The 17566-nt window shown below is 46.5% G+C and overlaps 1 protein-coding gene across 9 annotated transcripts in view; it reads right to left on the bottom strand.

Annotated features, from left to right (window-relative positions):
* Window positions 1–17566, bottom strand: part of PHACTR4 (phosphatase and actin regulator 4) — a 69804-nt gene that overhangs the window by 37235 nt on the left and 15003 nt on the right. For 3 of the 9 annotated variants that reach the window (XM_076357199.1, XM_076357202.1, XM_076357201.1), the window contains one exon: window positions 7198–7244. In XM_076357199.1, coding sequence (XP_076213314.1) covers window positions 7198–7213 — 16 coding nt within the window. In that variant the 5' untranslated portion in view covers window positions 7214–7244. Of the gene's footprint in view, window positions 1–3537; window positions 3594–3952; window positions 4024–5913; window positions 5938–7197; window positions 7245–9846; window positions 9867–9966; window positions 10068–16326; window positions 16348–17566 lie in introns of those variants that run through there. The other 6 variants (XM_076357205.1, XM_076357203.1, XM_076357204.1 and 3 more) reach the window with 6 other exon arrangements.

The raw sequence follows: 17566 nt of genomic DNA, 5'->3' as shown, positions 1-17566 counted from the left end.
ACATAGGTAAGCAAGTGTTCTGTACCTCACCTTGTTTAAAAGTCAGTCTCCGCTGAGATCAGTTCAACCCCCTGGGTAAATCTGACTAAGGAACAGTAGGATTTTGCCTTTCTGCGTGCTTGCAAATTAGCATACTTCAATTGTAAGCAAATGTTTAATCTCAGGCACTTTGACCACTTTGGCTCTCTTCTATTGTACTGCACAAAGCAGTTATATTGCTATATACATAATATACAGGATCTCATAAGGGAATCGCAGCTTCTGTGTCTTCCTGGAAGAAAAACCTGTTCTTTTGTTCTGGAACAGACATTATAAAGAGATTTCCACTGGCTAGTTAGCATTAACTGTTCTTCTCCGGCAGACTTCAGAGCTGTGTGACAGTGAAGCACTCTTAACACTCCAGTGCTCTATGTTTGACTCTGCAGATCAAAACCAGAAAACAAGGAATGCCATCTCCAGCAGCCTAGTTTAAACTAAGAACCACGTTGTCAAAACACTTTAGTTCAACATAAAAGTGCACATTTGACAAGTTTTCCCTAAATGCTGCTGAATGGTTAATTAAATGCCTGTCCTGGCAGCAGCCTCGAAGCAGCTGATTTCCAGTTGAAACTTAGTCATCAAAAGGGGATTCCCACCCAGCCAGTCCCGAGCACTGGCAGCAAGTTGAAGAACCCCTGAATCAGAGGCTGGCCTTTCATCCAAGTTCTTCAGCAAATGCAAAGAATAAAACAAAGTGCCCTCCACCTCACCCCTCTCCCTTCCTGCCCCTACTTGGACCCTTCCCTTTTTGAAGTGGGTTACCCGAAGTACCAGAATGACTGTCCTAGAGATCGAAAGCCTTTCTTAGGTTTCTGAGGAACGGAAGACATGGAGAGCAGCAAGTATTTCCTCCTCAACCCTGACACCCTGTGGCAGTCACCATCAGATCAGAGGGAGGTGCAGGTGGAGACCTTCCTCCCACGCAGGCAGCTCCATCTGGTAGCTGTGGTCCTTGCAAAGTCCTTGTCTCTGCCACCAGTCTCCGATCCACTCCAGAGGCACAAGATGGGAACTCATACTCATGATCTCTCTCCTCAGGTTCAAACGAACAGCCTACAAGCAAAACATTTTGCATCCTAGCAGCCACTCCCTCAGCTTTCACTGCTGCTAAATGCAAAAGGCTTCATAAACAAAAGAACAGCAAGAAGAAAGTCACTTGGCAGACACCGTTGAAGCAGAAACCTGGTTTTCCTGAGCAGGTTTTGTTTTCTCATAACAGACTTTGCACATCTGTAGTCTTCTGCTCTCTTCTACTTGTACATGGTGCCTACCCGGAGGAGATGCTGAGCTTGGTGGGCCTTGGTAAAGAGCAGCAGCAAGGGGTCCTGGCAGAGTGCAAGAGGGATCCCACACACGTTCCACGCATCAGCCAGCAGCCATAGGAAAACAAAGGGTTATTTTCAGATCCCAAGGCAGCAGGCTGATGGAAGCCAGTGATTAAAGCGTCTTTGGGACAGGTCATGGTCATTGCACCTTTACCGTTGCATCCATCTTCCTTCTGAGCATTAGTCGTTTTAAAAGGCAGCAATGCCAGAACCTGCTCGGACAATCTAGCCCTGGAACAGCTTGATATGTCTTTTTGATCTCAAACTTCCTTTCAGACAGCAGGGCTGCTAGGCAGTTGGCAGCGATGGATCGATACTAAAACATATTGCTTCTACAGACATGCTTTGAACCAGAAGTGATCTAAAAGTCCTGTTACCTACGCGCATGCGATGATCGCGCACTCATTTCCATAATGGTTTTGGACCTCTGAGCATCTGAAGGTATTGCTCTCATATTTAGGGATAAAAATGGGAATTGGGTAGCCAGCCATGCATCCTGCCAGAAACAAGTAGCAGAGGTGGTGGCATAAGCAGCAAGTACTCACATTTCTAGCCGTTTCCTCTACTCAGACTATATTTGGAGTCTAAGTCTCCAAAAGCAGCAGATTCATATCACACTGGTTTCCTTATGAGGCATGTAGCCCAGAAGTCACCATAGATGCTAAAACAAATTACTTCTTTGTTTGCACAAAGGTTAAGGACTCGAAGAGTATTTCCTATTTTTAGTAGGAAAAGAATTGGAAAAAAGTAGCACAGCAGGAGATAAAGGGGATGAAAGTCAAAGGGGATGAAAGTCAGCCTTGAATAAAGAAATAACTGCAGAAGATTCTTAAAGCATCCATAAACTTAGTATTTCAAGTGCTATTCTATAAAAGCAGCTTTGGGTAAGAGCCTGTGTGTGCCAACGCTATTCACTAATTTCCCAAAATGCTTCACAGTTGTCCCACAGAGATTTAGACCTTTTAGAGAAGCTACTAAGAGGTTCACATCCCAATACCTGCAGAGGAAGCGTATAGTCACAAGCAGAAACTGTAAACAGAGCACCAAAATACAGGAGGTCAAAGGACCCAAGAGCAAACACTTCCCATGAAGAAAGGCATTGCCATGCTCCCTCCACAGCTATTCATGAATGATTAGCTCAAACATTACCGGGCAAGTGAACTGCAGGCCTGCTTCCACGTTAGGTCAGTCCAACACCGCGGCAGAGCTTTCAAGGAACCAGAGGCACAAGGTGAGACTTGCCCTGCCAAGCACAAAGCTCCCACTTCTTCAATATTTTGCTTTTTAAGATCTCAGACTTACAGGCAGACGAAACGCTAGATCCGAAGACAACCCCTTGACTAAGAAAAAGGCCCAAACTTGGCTCATATCATGCTAAAACAAGTGAGTGGTCTTTGGGAGGGGGTCTGGGCAGCGACAGCGCGGGCAGTAGATGGAACAGCGGAAATAGGCTCCGAAAATAGAGTGTGATCCTTCACCCGCACCACAGGAAGGATCTGAAGAGGGGAAAGGTATTCCAGTGACATTTCCCTTCAACAGATCGCTTGTGTAGGTGGGACCTTGGAAAGCAGGGAAACTCGGCCTGGCAACGCGTGTATATTTAGATTTCATTTATTCCTCTCGCTAACCTCCATCCTCCCACCCGCCTCACAGCTCCGCTGACGACTCGGGGGCAGCGCTCTCCCTCCACCACAGACCACGCGGGGCTGTGCCCCGGCCTCACACCGAGGTACAATCCATCGCCGCCACCTCTCAGCTCCTACACAGAACCTTGCAGGTTCCCACCACTTCAAAACTCCCTCCGTCTCCGGTAGGTTTCACAGCACGGGTCAGTAGCTGAGGGCTCAGGCTGACAAGCTACACAAGTTGCTGCGACTTGAGCAGTTTATGCATTCGTTAAGCCAACGCCAGTCACACAGGCACAGCCTATAGCAAAGTAATTCGGTTTTGCTTAAGTCCAGCACTAGAGTGAAAACCTAAGCCATCTGATGCTGCCCTAGCTACAACATATGCACGTCCGAATTACTGCAGATAGCTGACATGCGGCAACTTAAACTACAGTCACTTGCTCGGGGCCACGTCCCAAGGCTTGAAAGAAGTTTCTGTATATTCTTCTCCATACTTGAAAAACAACCCAGCACAGGGTTGAGAGCAAATTTTAAAAGTTGCATACCTGTTCTAAAATAACTGTGTATAGACAAGCTCTGAAACTTCACTGCAGCTGCCTGGAGACCATGCTTCCACGAGTCTTCAGGGATGAGCATGAATTAAAATCTGAAGACAACAGCAAATTTCATTTTTAATTAGCCGGGGCAGCCAGCCAAGGAGGGCTCCCCCACCCACCCATGGCTAGTGAAGCCTGACAGCTAAAAAGGATTTATGCTTCACTGTGCAGTCCCAGTGGCCATTTGAAGCACACCAACTCTGAACACGCGCCAATGCAGTTAAAACAAAAGCCAGCCATGCAGCATTGTGAATGCAGTTAATATACAACCAGTTAAGGACAGCGATACATCAAAAAGCACCAGGCTTTGAGGGAACAAAGGGCATCGACTTCAGCTCAGCTCCTGCACGCAGCTCCGCCTTACCTCATCTCCAGTCTCAGTGCCAGGAACAACCCAGGAGTCCTGAGCTTAGCAGCACTTGGAGAATGAGCGTCCTTAAAAGCAAAGTAATTTTAAGGAAATAATAGTAAAAGACCCATCTGCTTATTCCGCCTTTAATATGAGGCTCTTAGCTCCCAGCACTAAGGCGGCAACACGTAAAGCTTCACAACCAGCTGTGTGGGGTGTCTGTGCATGCAAAGATCAGGTACAGATACTCCATCCTAAACTTGCACAGCTGAATTTGTTCAGAGGGAAAGGGGAGGTAATTTTACTTAAGCTGGCAAAATGCAAACAGAGCATAAGGCCTTTCACATTCCTAGGCCGCCAGCGCTGCTCAAATCAGGAGTCAAAGCTTGCAGTAACCTCGACAGGCTTCCAACCCCATGGCTCACTGACCTATCCAAAAAATGGAGTTCAACTGCATGTAAAAAGGGACAAAAAGCTTTGTGATATGAACACAGCTGGCTGCTGGCAGTCCCAGCAGAGGCCGAGTCCTGGTGAATAAGCAGAGCTCACAGTGCTGCTCAAAGCCATCCCATTAATGCAGGCTGGAGAGATGGAAAAACTCGCCCTGCTGCTGTCTGTGCTTTGTCCTGGGGTTGAGCAGGGAGCTGTCATCTCCACAGCCACTGCTTCAACATCAGCTGCCAGCGCCACACTCACTTTACCCATCCTCCCCCTTTGAAAGTCATCATTTGGGATTAGTTTGCCAGGAGCAAATAGCAAGGGAAAGCAATCACCACAAATTAAATGTGCACCTCACAGGCTAACAATTAGAGGGCACAGCAGCAATTCTTGCCACCAGGATTATCAGCATGACATGTTTTTATGCATGTGCGCTTGGCTCGTAGCTGTTCCAACTGGGCTCCAACAGACCAGTTTTGCACGAAGTCAAAAACTGGCCTGGTACATCCGCCACGCCAAGCACGCCACACTGCTGACAAGTACATCGATTCTCAAGTTTGAAGGATGGCATCACCAAGCTGCATAGGAATAATCTAGACATAATATTTATGGTCACAGAGTTGCACTTCACTACTAGTTAGAAGTCATCAACTGCAACATCGGGGTCCACAAGCTGTGAGGTCAATATGCTTCATGGAGACTGGCATCCCACGGTGCAGGCAAGAGCTTTCATGCAAATCTCATTTCAATGGGAGGGAAAAAATGGCCATTCAGCTTGTGTCTTCCATAGCCTTTTTAGACCAACAGATGGAGAAAACATTTAAGGCAATCTCTAAGTCAAAAATCTACCAGTTTTAGTTGCAACCATATCCTTGCATCAGTTAAACCTAACAGCAATGAGTTTGCCCGCCCCAGGGCAAGCACTACCCAGTGCCTAAAGCAAGAGCTTTAAAGCCAAATTTTGTTTAATAAAAAAATCCTACGTCTTCTGCAAGACAGAGCAGCCTAGAGAAATAAATACAGAAAGAGAAGTCAGGAGCTACCATGAGCTGATCCTTCTTTATGGCTTGCCATGTGCCTTGTTCAAATCACATACCAGCTCAATGCTTCAAGCCTCCTACCTATTAAGAAAGGGGATGTTGTTTGCTTTCAAGAGCTTGGGGTATCCAACAGACTTGTATTCCAGGTTTCACAGATGGGAGATTTCAAAAAAGATCTTCCAGACGTACAACACAGCTTTAATCAGATCTGGTCCACACCATTAGTGCAGTCCAGTTGCAACTGATGCATCTACATCTACAAGAAGGGCCGGAAGGAGGATCCGGGGAACTACAGGCCTGTCAGCCTGACCTCGGTGCCGGGGAAGGTTATGGAGCAGATCATCTTGAGGGCGCTCACAAGGCATGAGTAGGACAGCCAGGGCATCAGGCCCAGCCAGGGGGTTCATGAGAGGCAGGTCCTGCTTGACCAACCTGATCTCCTTCTATGGCCAGGTGACCCACCTAGTGGACGAGGGAAGGGCTGTGGATGTGGTCTACCTGGACTTCAGCAAGGCCTTTGACACTGTCTCCCACAGCATTCTCCTCGAGAAGCTGGCGGCTCACGGCTTAGACAGGTGGACTCTGCGCTGGGTCAAAAACTGGCTGGACGGCCGGGCCCAGAGAGTTGTGGTGAATGGAGTTCAATCCAGTTGGTGGCCGGTCACGAGCGGTGTTCCCCAGGGCTCAGTTTTGGGGCCGGTCTTGTTCAGTATCTTTATCGATGATCTGGATGAGGGGATCGAGTGCACCCTCAGTAAGTTTGCAGATGACACCAAGTTGGGCGGGAGTGTTGACCTGCTCGAGGGTAGGAAGGCTCTGCAGAGGGACCTGGACAGGCTGGATCGATGGGCCCAGGCCAACTGGATGAGATTCAACAAGGCCAAGTGCCGGGTCCTGCACTTCGGCCACAACAACCCCATGCAGCGCTACAGGCTTGGGGAAGAGTGGCTGGAAAGCTGCCTGGCGGGAAAGGACCTGGGGGTGTTGGTCGACAGCCGGCTGAACATGAGCCGGCTGTGTGCCCAGGCGGCCAAGAAGGCCAATGGCATCCTGGCCTGGATCAGAAATGGTGTGGCCAGCAGGAGTAGGGCAGTGATCGTGCCCCTGTACTCGGCACTGGTGAGGCCGCACCTCGAATACTGTGTTCAGTTTTGGGCCCCTCACTACAAGAAGGACGTCGAGGTGCTGGAGCGTGTCCAGAGAAGGGCAACGAGGCTGGTGAGGGGTCTGGAGAACAAGTCTGATGAGGAGCGGCTGAGGGAACTGGGGTTGTTTAGCCTGGAGAAAAGGAGGCTGAGGGGAGACCTCATCGCTCTCTACAACTCCCTGAAAGGAGGCTGTAGCGAGGTGGGGGTCGGTCTCTTCTCCCAAGTAACAAGCGATAGGACGAGAGACAATGGCCTCAAGTTGCACCAGGGGAGGTTTAGATTGGACGTGAGGAAAAATGTCTTTACTGAAAGAGTGGTTAAACATTGGAACAGGCTGCCCAGGGAGGTGGTGGAGTCACCATCCCTGGACGTATTTAAAAGACGTGTAGATGAGGCACTTAGGGACATGGTTTAGTGGACGTGGTGGTGTTGGGTTGACAGTTGGACTCGATCTTATCTTTTCCAACCTTAATGATTCTATGATTCTATCTGCCAAACTAGCTTATTTTCTAATCACCTTCCACATTTGAATTGAAGACATGAAGTTTCAAGTAATAAGGTTCTTTATAATGCTTAACCAAGGAGGAAAGAACAGGTCCACAAGCCATGGTAAGATATCTAAGAGTGTACTCACCAGCGTTCTCTTCCATTCCTCTTGCACACTAGCTTTCTGAGCAATTCCTACAAAAACAGGAAACAAAATTGACACACAAATCAAAATTCCAAGTGTGACCAAAACCCAGGTTTAGTTTCACTTCTCTATCAGCTCTGCTCAGTCTACACGTAACCAGCGTGGAGGGAATCTACAGCAGAAATTCTGCTCCAGCAAACTAGGAACGAGAGCGTGTGGCATCTTCACCCCTCTTTGAAGATATCACTAGCCTCTAATCACACACATGCTGTGTTGGAAAGAAAAGAGAAACAAAATTAAGGTGTAATAATTACAAAGCATCAAATGTTTTTTTCCCAGGGAAAACATCCCATGTCTGCCTCTTCAAGGCATGTGTCTGCTGTAAAAGGGAACAGCTAATGCTTATCTAGCAAAGACAGAACAGCACGTGCACAGGAAGTATTTTAGATGTCACACAACATCAAGACAGTTCTGAACGTACCAGGGAAAAAAAAGGCAAAAAGGAGGAACTAGAATTTTAGTAGCAAACCCAGCTTTTCTCTGGAGAAAGTTCTGAAATGAGGTGCAAGAGGAACTAAGTTTGGGGAAATCAGGAGACATCTTGATTCCGATATATTACGTAGCACGGTAAAAACAAGCTCAGCATTTCAGGAAAAGAGAGCTTCTGTCCTAAAGAGCTTCCAGTTCAAACCAAGACAACCACAATAGGAAACGTCAACAGGCACAGCATGGGGTGATTGGGAAAGAGCTACAAAATAAGCTTGTTTCCAGTGCTGAGAAGTCAAAGCTAGCTTTTATGCGTAACCCGTTTCAGCCTAACCCTTCACCACTAAGCCTAGGACAGCTCATCACCTTAACCCCCAGCAAAGTGCAGTTTGTCAGCTGTAATGCAACATCAGATCAGATGGATCATCTCCATCTGATAATTTGCTGACTTTACAGCATGCTCTCAGCTTGCACGACAGCATCGGAGCGTCACAGGGCTGCGGTGTCAAAGGAGATAACCCTAGCACACCATCACTGGAAGTGTGCCCAAACAAGCTATCGCCAGCAGGGCTTTTAAGCTTTGCCTTGCTGAACTGTATGGGCGAAATACTTCTTTTGATCAGACAACCACGCTCCAGGCTGCTTCCCTCTGTTGCAGCTAGAATACCATCGCAGCAATATTCTTAGATGGGGAGAACACCTCGACAAAGCCATTAAACTCTCAAAACATCATTGGCAATCACAGCGTTTAAACAGCTTAGCAAAGAAAAGCGCTATCTGTGCAGAATTCTGGGCAGCAAGTCAGTCGCCCAAGAACATCAGATCTTCATTTCAGCAGTAGATTACCACGAGGTTACTTGGGAAACACCCTCAGAATCTCCCTCCAGCTTAATCCATTAACACTTAAAATACAGCTAAATTTCACGTGCATTTTGGATGCGCAATTTGGTACCTCCATGCGACATGTCTGTTCTAAAGGCTGCATCGAGGACACCATTTGCAAAAACTAGAACGAATGCTCCCCACTGAAGGCAGAAGAGCCGTAATGATTTTTACAAATATCATTATCAAGTCAGCATCTTCACACAAACCCAAACCCCCAGTCAGTAGCAACTCTGCTGTACAGGGCGTTTGCAGGAAAGGTCTCCCTGCCTGCCCTTTCAGTAAGCCCTTCTGGGAAAGGAAAGCAGAAGAGAAACAAAAGGAGACACCTCAAAACCTACTTGAACCTCAGCGTAGATGACAGCAACCCCCCTAACTCCCCCAGAGCCACAAGGGAGTTCAGTTTAATTTGCCTTTCAAGGGCATTCCTGCACAGGCTCTGCTGAGCTTTGCATATTACAAGGGCCACATTTGTGCCTGGAATACTAATCCTGGCAGCCCGCTGCTGGACACTCGCTGTACACACCAAGGACATCTGTCATCGCCTGACAGCACGGCTGGAAGCACCTCAGCCTGCATGGGGAGGGATCCTTCTGAGCAAAACACTAAATCTACAATCATCTGACTATTAATAGAACAAGCATAAAAGGCACATAGGAGAAAAAAAATGCGATGCCAGGTTAGAGCAAAAGGGAGCAAAGTCAGGACTCCCAGCATTTCCACGAGGCTGCCAAAGCAGGAGCGCACGTCTCCGCCTGCGCTAAGAAACCGGCACTTTCTCACCGAAGCAATGGATTAAGTAGCACAGATCCTGCTGCCAGCATTAACTAGGACTGGCTAATTGGGAAGCTGTATTCCGCAACGGACAGTTTGAGATAACCTGCCTCGCAGAACAGAAAATTACTTTTATCCTCTACTGGCAGACGCTTCCCAGGTACATAAGCCTGAGAAAACCTGGATTTTGTATTTCCTTTAGTATGACACACGCTACGGCTCCTCTGAATATTCCTGTCCTCAAAGTGCTCAGACGTTCCCTGGGCCTGACAGCTGTGTGAAATTCCTCTGCCACCAGAGAGCCGCCTGTTACCGGCACAGCGGCACAACTCCCTCCACCGCTCCGAGATACATCGCTTTGCAGCCCTGCTGCCTGCCCCTTGCTGCTGCTCAGCATCGCAGCAAGCAGAAGCACGGCCTTTTGTCTGGCTTGTTAGTTCAAACGCTTTGCCTTCCCCCCACCCCCCAGCTCTTGGTACCAATCTAAGAATATATGCTTGTTCCATTGACCCGTCTCTGAACTCTCAGCAGCAAAGTGATGGCTTTTTTCCAGCTAGGCAGCTAATCCACGCACAATAGAAAATGACTGCTCCGCAGCCATGCTGTAGTATTTTCTACGCTGTTTACTACCCTGTTTCTTCAGTCTTCGCATGCTCTCTGCTGAAGCAGGGAATTTCATCTGTCCCAGCTCTGCCCCTGTGCTCAGCTCTGTCGCATCCTCCTGAGGGTGGGGTCCCACAGCAACATAAACCGACCAAAGTCCAGACTCCGGAGCTCCTCCCATGCCTTCCCACCCCTTCCTTGGGCCGGCACTGATCCAGCCGCCCAGGGAGCAAAGCTGACCCAGATGCAAACTAAGCACTTTCAGAGGAGCACACGGTGGCTTGGGAAGGACAGGACCTTGACAGCCCCAGCTCCAAACACTAAGTCACCACGAAGCTGCACACTAAGGTGCCACTGTTTTTTCCAGCCTCAGGCAATCCACATAGTTCAGCTACAAGCTTTACTGATTATCAGCTTTCTCATGGTCTCATTTTCAGCAACCCTTACCCCAGACCTCTTCAACATTATGCTTTCAGCTTCCTCCACAGTGAAGCTCATTAGCTGTTACCACTCGGTCCTCACAGGCGCTTCTGATCTAGGACTGCTCATCTCCTCCAGTAACACTGAGCAGCTTCCTTCAGCAGACTAAGGGATGTTTCCAGAAGTCCAACTAAAAACCAAGCCAATGGTGGTTGTTTTTCCCAACTAAACTAGAAAATTGGCAACTCTTCCAAACAGAAGCGGCACATTACTTCTCCGCAGCGTCTGCTAACAGGCTTGCCTTAGGCGTGGAAAGCCAGTTTCCATGCTGCTTCAGCTCTAAATCACCATTCCAGAGAGGGACGCGACAGCAGCTGGGCAGCTACTACAGGGCTCTTACTGTAATGAGACACAAAACCGGAGGCTGTCTTGGGGAAAAAGCATGGGGGGCAGAGAGAGGATGTTCTTATAACAGTCTTGAACTATACCCATCAGTTGGAGGGAGAGGGATAGGGAAGTGTTAACAAACACCCAATAGCCTGAGGAACAAGGTCCGGCATTAATACAGACCATTACCGAGCGCTCAGGTGACATACCCACGAAATGAAACCAAACTCACTCGACAACCTCCAAGAATATATTTTATTTTGACCTAATATGGTGCTAGCAACAGTCAACAAACAAATATAATACTATAATTCATTATGCTAGTTCAGCCCTTTGCTTTACACCGTTTTAAAAATGATATTACTACAGCAGCACCTGGAAGCCCAAACCCAGAGCCGGTCCCCGCTGGACCAGATGACAGATGAGCCTAGTGAGGGACTGCTCCTGCCTGCAGGAGCTCACAATTATAACAAGAAAAAGTGGACAACAAGAATAAGGCTTGCTGGGAGACTGAGGCCAGGCACTGAGCAGCCTGCTCTTCATCACACAGGTTAGCCGGGGAGATTCTGAGTTTTCATCACTGGCTTGCCAAATTTTACTCAAATGGTTGAACCAAGCCACCAGAAGGACTCTCCTCAGTGCATCAAATCCAGCCGCAGATGTCTCTGAAAGGCTGGACTCACAGCAAAAACTTCCCAACTGCCCCACCAGATCTGGTTGTCCATCCCTTTTTATAAATGCAATTAAACAAAAAAAGAAAAAAAAAATCAACATTTTATTCTCTCACCAATCAATTACTCATCCCAGGAAGACAGATGAGCAGCTTTTTGCAAAGCTGAGATAACTCCACCTAATGCTACGGGTATGCTGTTCACGAAGCCCCGTGAAGTCCCCAGGGGAAAGGCTAAAGTAACTCAATTTATCTGCCAGCCGTAAGATTAAGAGCATGGTAAACAGTATTAAAATTCTGTTCTACAAAGCAGAATAACTCAACAGCACAGAACAGTTCTCCCAAGGGGCAGCTTATAGCACGGGTGCACAGACGAGAGTTTAAATATCACAAGGGAAATTCTTAAAAAACCTAAGCAGATCAACCATGCCAAATGCACTACTATAAATTACAAGACAAGGTGTGAAGGTAAAGTTAACCTCTTGTTGGACCGAGCCGTACAGAGGGGAAGAGAGATGCACAAGCCCTTCTTCAGGTCAGCAGAAGCCAAAAAGCTTGTCTGTTTTTCTGACTTCATCTACTAACAAATCAACTCCACCTAAAAATCTTGGTTTGCTCACGTCCTTCGGTTATCATGGTTCGAACACCATTTGCTACAAATGGGTATGCTGGTTTCAAAATTCTCCAAGCAGCTTCTGCTGACCCAGTTTGTTCTGCGCTAATCACGCGCAGAGCAATGGAGAGGTCAACTCCTGCGCATCCTGGAGGTAAATCAGGATATTCCCCCTCAACAAAGTGACACAGATTAAACCAAGTTGTTCTCACAGCCTAATCTGGCAACACGTCAATGAACGGGGTGCACCCGTAATTAACAGCCCTGCAGCTCCTCTCTCTTCACAAGGATCCCAACACTTCAGACTGGAACACGGCTTGCATTTCTTCACTTGTTGGAAAGCAACTGCTGTTGAGCAGGGACGCAGCGGCTGTTTAGCACAAAGGGTTTTGTGGAAGAAGTGACAAACACCCCATGGAAACAGTGGGAAAAATCAGAAAATAGTATAACAACTATAAATGCAGTTTAAACAGAATACTAGAACAACTAGGTTTGAGAAATCCAAATACAGTAGATATTACGGCAAATGAAACCAGCGGCTTTTCATCACAGATTTAACATTTGATAACTGGCTCCCCATGCAAACGGCAAATATTTTTCAGTAGCGTGGTAGCTGCCTGTGGGTGGCACAGTAATATAACATTACCAGAGAGGAACTGGAAAGGGAAAGGAGCTGCACCCTCTGTGGCTGCGAGATGTGGTAGGCGAGTAGGTTTTTTCATCACTTGCGCAAAGTAAACCTTAAAAATACTCGTCGACACGCTGTGCAGAACACTGAAGCGGAACTGCAGACCCACCTTCACTCGCAGCTCTGCTGCTGACCAGCACATTCGACCCTGGACAAGGCCCTTTGTCTATCTGTGCCTCAGTTTCCCCCTCTTCAAGAGGGACTTAACTTCTTTTGTAAAGCAATTCGAAACCAAATGAAAACTTGCAATACTCCATTTCCTAGAAACTTCTACCTTATATAGGACTCCCACAGTAGCACCAGGACACCTTACTCAGCTAACAAGCCAAACACAGCAATTTTTTTTTCATGGTTCTACTCGAAACAGATCATACAAAGTCTCAAAAAGCCACCTAGAGCCTCTCCCAGGTGTTTCAGTTCACTAAATGAGCCATTTTTACCAAACCTTAAACAAAAAGCCAGCAGCCTATAGGAAAGCATAGCATGGAGATGAACACAGCGCGACTTCCAAGCCAGCTCCCAGTGACAAATGCTATTTCTATCTAGCTATCAGTATGGTAAACACTTATAATTCGCCTCCAGACCTTTTGGCAGCTGATCAACCACTCTGGAGGCGTGGATGCACGCAGGGGAAAAAACCTGCAGTATGAATATAGCAAACCAGCTTCCCTGCTCACTGTCCTTGAAGCAGCTGAAGGGCTTGCCTCTATCAAAATTATCTTCCTGATAAAAGCAGAGGGTAAAATTAAAGCAGAATGGCTGATTCGTGCAGAGGCTCTTGTTCTAATTATCATGGAAGCTGACGCAGGAGTAAGAGCATCCAAAGGGAGGTAGCAAGACATGGCTATTCCTTGATCAACCTCCCAAACGATGGAAGCCCTAAGTCACCAAGAACAAGACACTATTTACCCACTGGATTCCCGACTGACAGCTAGACTGTAAAGCTTTAGATTTACCTCTACTGTTGAGTAGATGTGGAAGTTTTTCCCTAGAAGGCTTGACAGATGTGCTCATCACCTGCAGGTTAGCACATGTCTGTGCGCAGCTGGTATTTAGTGCCCCATCCTCTCAAAACTCCATTTCATCAGCTGTCTGCCCAACATTTAGCAATGCAGGTTTCAGCTTGGAAAAGTTTCATAAAAGACAAGATTTTAGCTTGGCTCAGCAAGAAGGCTCAACACCTAACACTTGAACCACAACACTCAAAACTCCCCACCACCACAGCAGCTGCAAAACAGTTCTACTGCAGGAATCTTTTCAATAGAGGAAGGTGTACATTTAATATAACACAGAATGAACAAAATAGCCCGTTTGCGGAGATCAGAGATGAGAACTAAAAGCAACCAGGGCTGAAATTTTAAAAAAGCCAGAAGACCGAGCTTGATATAATTAAAACCAGGATATTTAAGATGTTCTAGAAATCCACAAGACCAAAACACACTACTTAATCTATCAACAAATGCGAACCCTCAAAATGTGAACGTTAATAAATTCTTATGCTGAAGAACGCAAGTCACACATTTTGCTATTACCCAGAAAAGTCTGGGCACACCAAAAAGAGAGAAGGAAAAAGAACTGATCTATTTGTAGTTTCCACAGAGGATCCCAGTTACCCAAATACCCAACTCATTTTTGCACAGTGGGACTTAAGAAAATTAACCAGCTCCACCAGCACCTGCTTCAGCATACTGCAAGCAAAAAACAATGAATATTTGAAGCACAGAGCTCATTTGCCCAAAATCTAAGCTGTACTTTCTATTTCTCCCTCTTTCCAAAAAGCACGAGATGACAAACTGAATTCTTGACTACGTAAGTCCCATATTAGGAATAGCATTATTGCTGCTCCAGCCACCATAGCACCAGAGCATCCCCAGCTAGCTACAAAAATACCAGCTGAGCCTCTGCAAACCTAGACCACAGCCCAGTCTCTGCACCAGAGCAAGGTCTGTATAAATGAATTAGTGCAGTAATAGGAAGCACACGGGAGATGGGAAATGCCTAGAGTCCAATTCACCTTTCAGAGCGGGTTATACTAGCGTAAAGAGAAAGCATTCAGGACTGCGGTCCCTATTCCTCAGACCTGTGAATATTAAGAACAGAAAGTCTTGAGATGCCTTTTTTTCCCTAAAGGCCATAAACCAACACACAACATATTAAACTTTGAGCATCTAAGAAGTCAGCCTGACTGCCTTAAACCACCCTAAATGCAGGCCACCAATAAAAGGATTAATTTTCATCCAGGTCTTTTCCAGCTTGTTGCATTGTCACAAAAACACTAACCCCAGCTTTTTTTAAGGGAGAAAACGCGGTAGACATGGGGGCTGCAGAAGGTCTCCCCTCCAAAAGCAACTAAAGGTCAGCTTGCAGCTCTTGTGAAATCCCAGCCCCAGCGGCACCACACTTGTTTCAGCTCTGGAACTGGCATGTTTCCATCGTGTCTTTCTGCACAACCGACTTCAGTACAGTAGGGCTTGTCAGAAATTAAAATTCCTTTGTGATCAGTACATACCTGCTCATACAACAGTTTCTTCTTGTACCACACCTCGCAGGGAATTTCAATTTACTCGAAAAACCTCTAACCAACTCTATCCGTACAGAACCGTGGAGACAATTAGAAATGAGAGGATTACTGACTCCAGGGTGAAGAAACTGCAGCAGCCCGAAAGCACGGGACAGCTTGTCTGAAGCTCGGATCCAATACTGTAAAGCAAAGCCAGCAGACTCACGATAAGCCACTTCATGACAGAAATAAATGCGCCTGCCAACTTGCCCTCAACTGCACATATGAAGTCACAGTTTTTCCCCCAATTTTAACAATTATTTTCCAGCCTTTTTGAATCTGTACAAAGACCAACGAAGAATCTCGCACCTCTGCCACAAAAGACTGATCAGAGATAATCATCACATTCATTAGGTCTCAGCACTGCACACAACACTGATTCAGCGAAAAGGCTTTACTGTTTCCGAGGAAGCCTACAGCTTCTGAAGTAGCAAAAGCTGCTTTTACAACCCAACGGGACCTCCCAAGGAAAACTGCATCTAATGAACAAAATCCATTTTAACCTGACAAACGCTACTGAAAACATGAACTCAGCCCTCTGCTCATAGTTGTCTGCCGTGAAGCGTAAGAGCGGGCTTGTTTGGATGTACCAGCAACAAAAACCTCCATCCTTGACCTACCATTAAGGCATGCAGTTGAGGACTGCGGGTTGCACATATCATCTGGGCTATATATAATCTGCGTCTGCATTGCACTGTAACACACACCCAAAAGGCGCGTAATAATAGGATTACTTATTTACCTCTGGCTTCTGGGGTAAAACTCAAACCCCCTTTGCCTTAGTTTTGTGGTTTCCATTTTCGTCAAACTTTCAGTGAAAACAAAGTAGCCGAGTACACATTGCAATGCTGTGGTAATGCCCCCGTAATTATGACTCGATAGACAATTTCATTTACAACCACCATTTCCTCACCGAAATGAGGCCACTCTTCGACTCAGCCACCGCAAAGCCAGCTCGCGAAGCGTTTCTTTTTGCCTCTTTTTAAGAAGCAACAGGAATGAGTTTAGCCATTACCAAAGCACTAAAACAAATTTGTCAGAGAGCTCACCTGAACTCTGAAAGAGCCAGCAGCAGTCGAGGCAGTAGCTGGATTTGCAGTCCTGCCATATGGGCCTTTCCCAAGGCACCTCGCACGTTCGTTCCCTGCCGCATGCCTGACTGCTTCCTGGGATAAACAGACCGCAGGGTATGCGCAATCTGATTAAACCCCACGCTTTCACCGGTGCACATTCGAGTACATAAAATGGGCACCTCTAATCAAATTCCATACTGAAAGGCAAGGCAATGTTCCCGCTTGAAAAAACGCGAGATACAGGAAACCTGTACTGCGTAGGTGTCTTTATCAACTTAAAGTATAGCGTAGAGTCAACACTCGTTAACTGAACACAGCTCAGCTATTTAAAATTAAATCTCTTTCTGAATGGACACTCTGGAATCACATCACTGCGTCTACAAGAGCCTTAAATTTCATGGTTTGATTCAGATTTTGCCAAACAGTGAGCAGTTCTGGTAGAGTTTGTAATTCAGTTGTAGCCTTATTTTTTCCTTCACAGTCTCACTACAGTAATTTCTAATTACTTCTGATTAAGATATCGAATTTCCTTAAAGAAACCCTCCCCAGGCAATTGATTCTTCTTGTGTTCCAAAGCTCCAGCTTTAATAAAAAGGTGCCCCAGCCATAACTAGGAAAACAGAGAAATTAATTCCCACTACCGATCTGGCAAACTCTTTATAACCCAAGTACAGGCAGCGAGGCATCCCACCGTGAAAATAAGCCCATAAAGTTTCTGAATGAGAACATTTCCTTTAAAAAAAAAAATCATTTGTAGTTCTCATTGCTGTGCACGAAGTGTATGAAGCAGCAACACTCTTTGCATGAGGGTCGTGCTTACTACAGCAATCTGACCTAACATGCCCCAAGTTGATTCTAATCTCAGGGGAAAGTTGTGCTTTTTCTAAAGCTCTTCCAAACGCTTCCGGATAGGGATCAATATCATTGCTAATTCACACATGGTCATTCATCTTTCAGACCTGCTGGAGGTTTTGGACTGATACACTCCCCCTAAACCTCAGGGAGGATGACCTTAAAGGCGGTGGTGATCTCCTGAAACTCCACCATGAACAGGAATGTTTCTTTCAGCCTGCTCTCATTCTCTCATTGCCACTCTGCTAACTCTCAATTTAGAGATGACAATTTCCAGCCAACACATTTAGCTGCATTAAGAGCTCAACAAACTGTCACCGCTTCTTTTCAGCCACAGAAGGACCTTCCACCGTAACAATGGCTA

Source organism: Aptenodytes patagonicus, chromosome 21 (assembly GCF_965638725.1).
Source record: "Aptenodytes patagonicus chromosome 21, bAptPat1.pri.cur, whole genome shotgun sequence".
Classification (NCBI taxonomy): Eukaryota; Metazoa; Chordata; class Aves; order Sphenisciformes; family Spheniscidae; genus Aptenodytes; species Aptenodytes patagonicus.
This window is presented reverse-complemented; position numbering and strand designations above follow the sequence as displayed.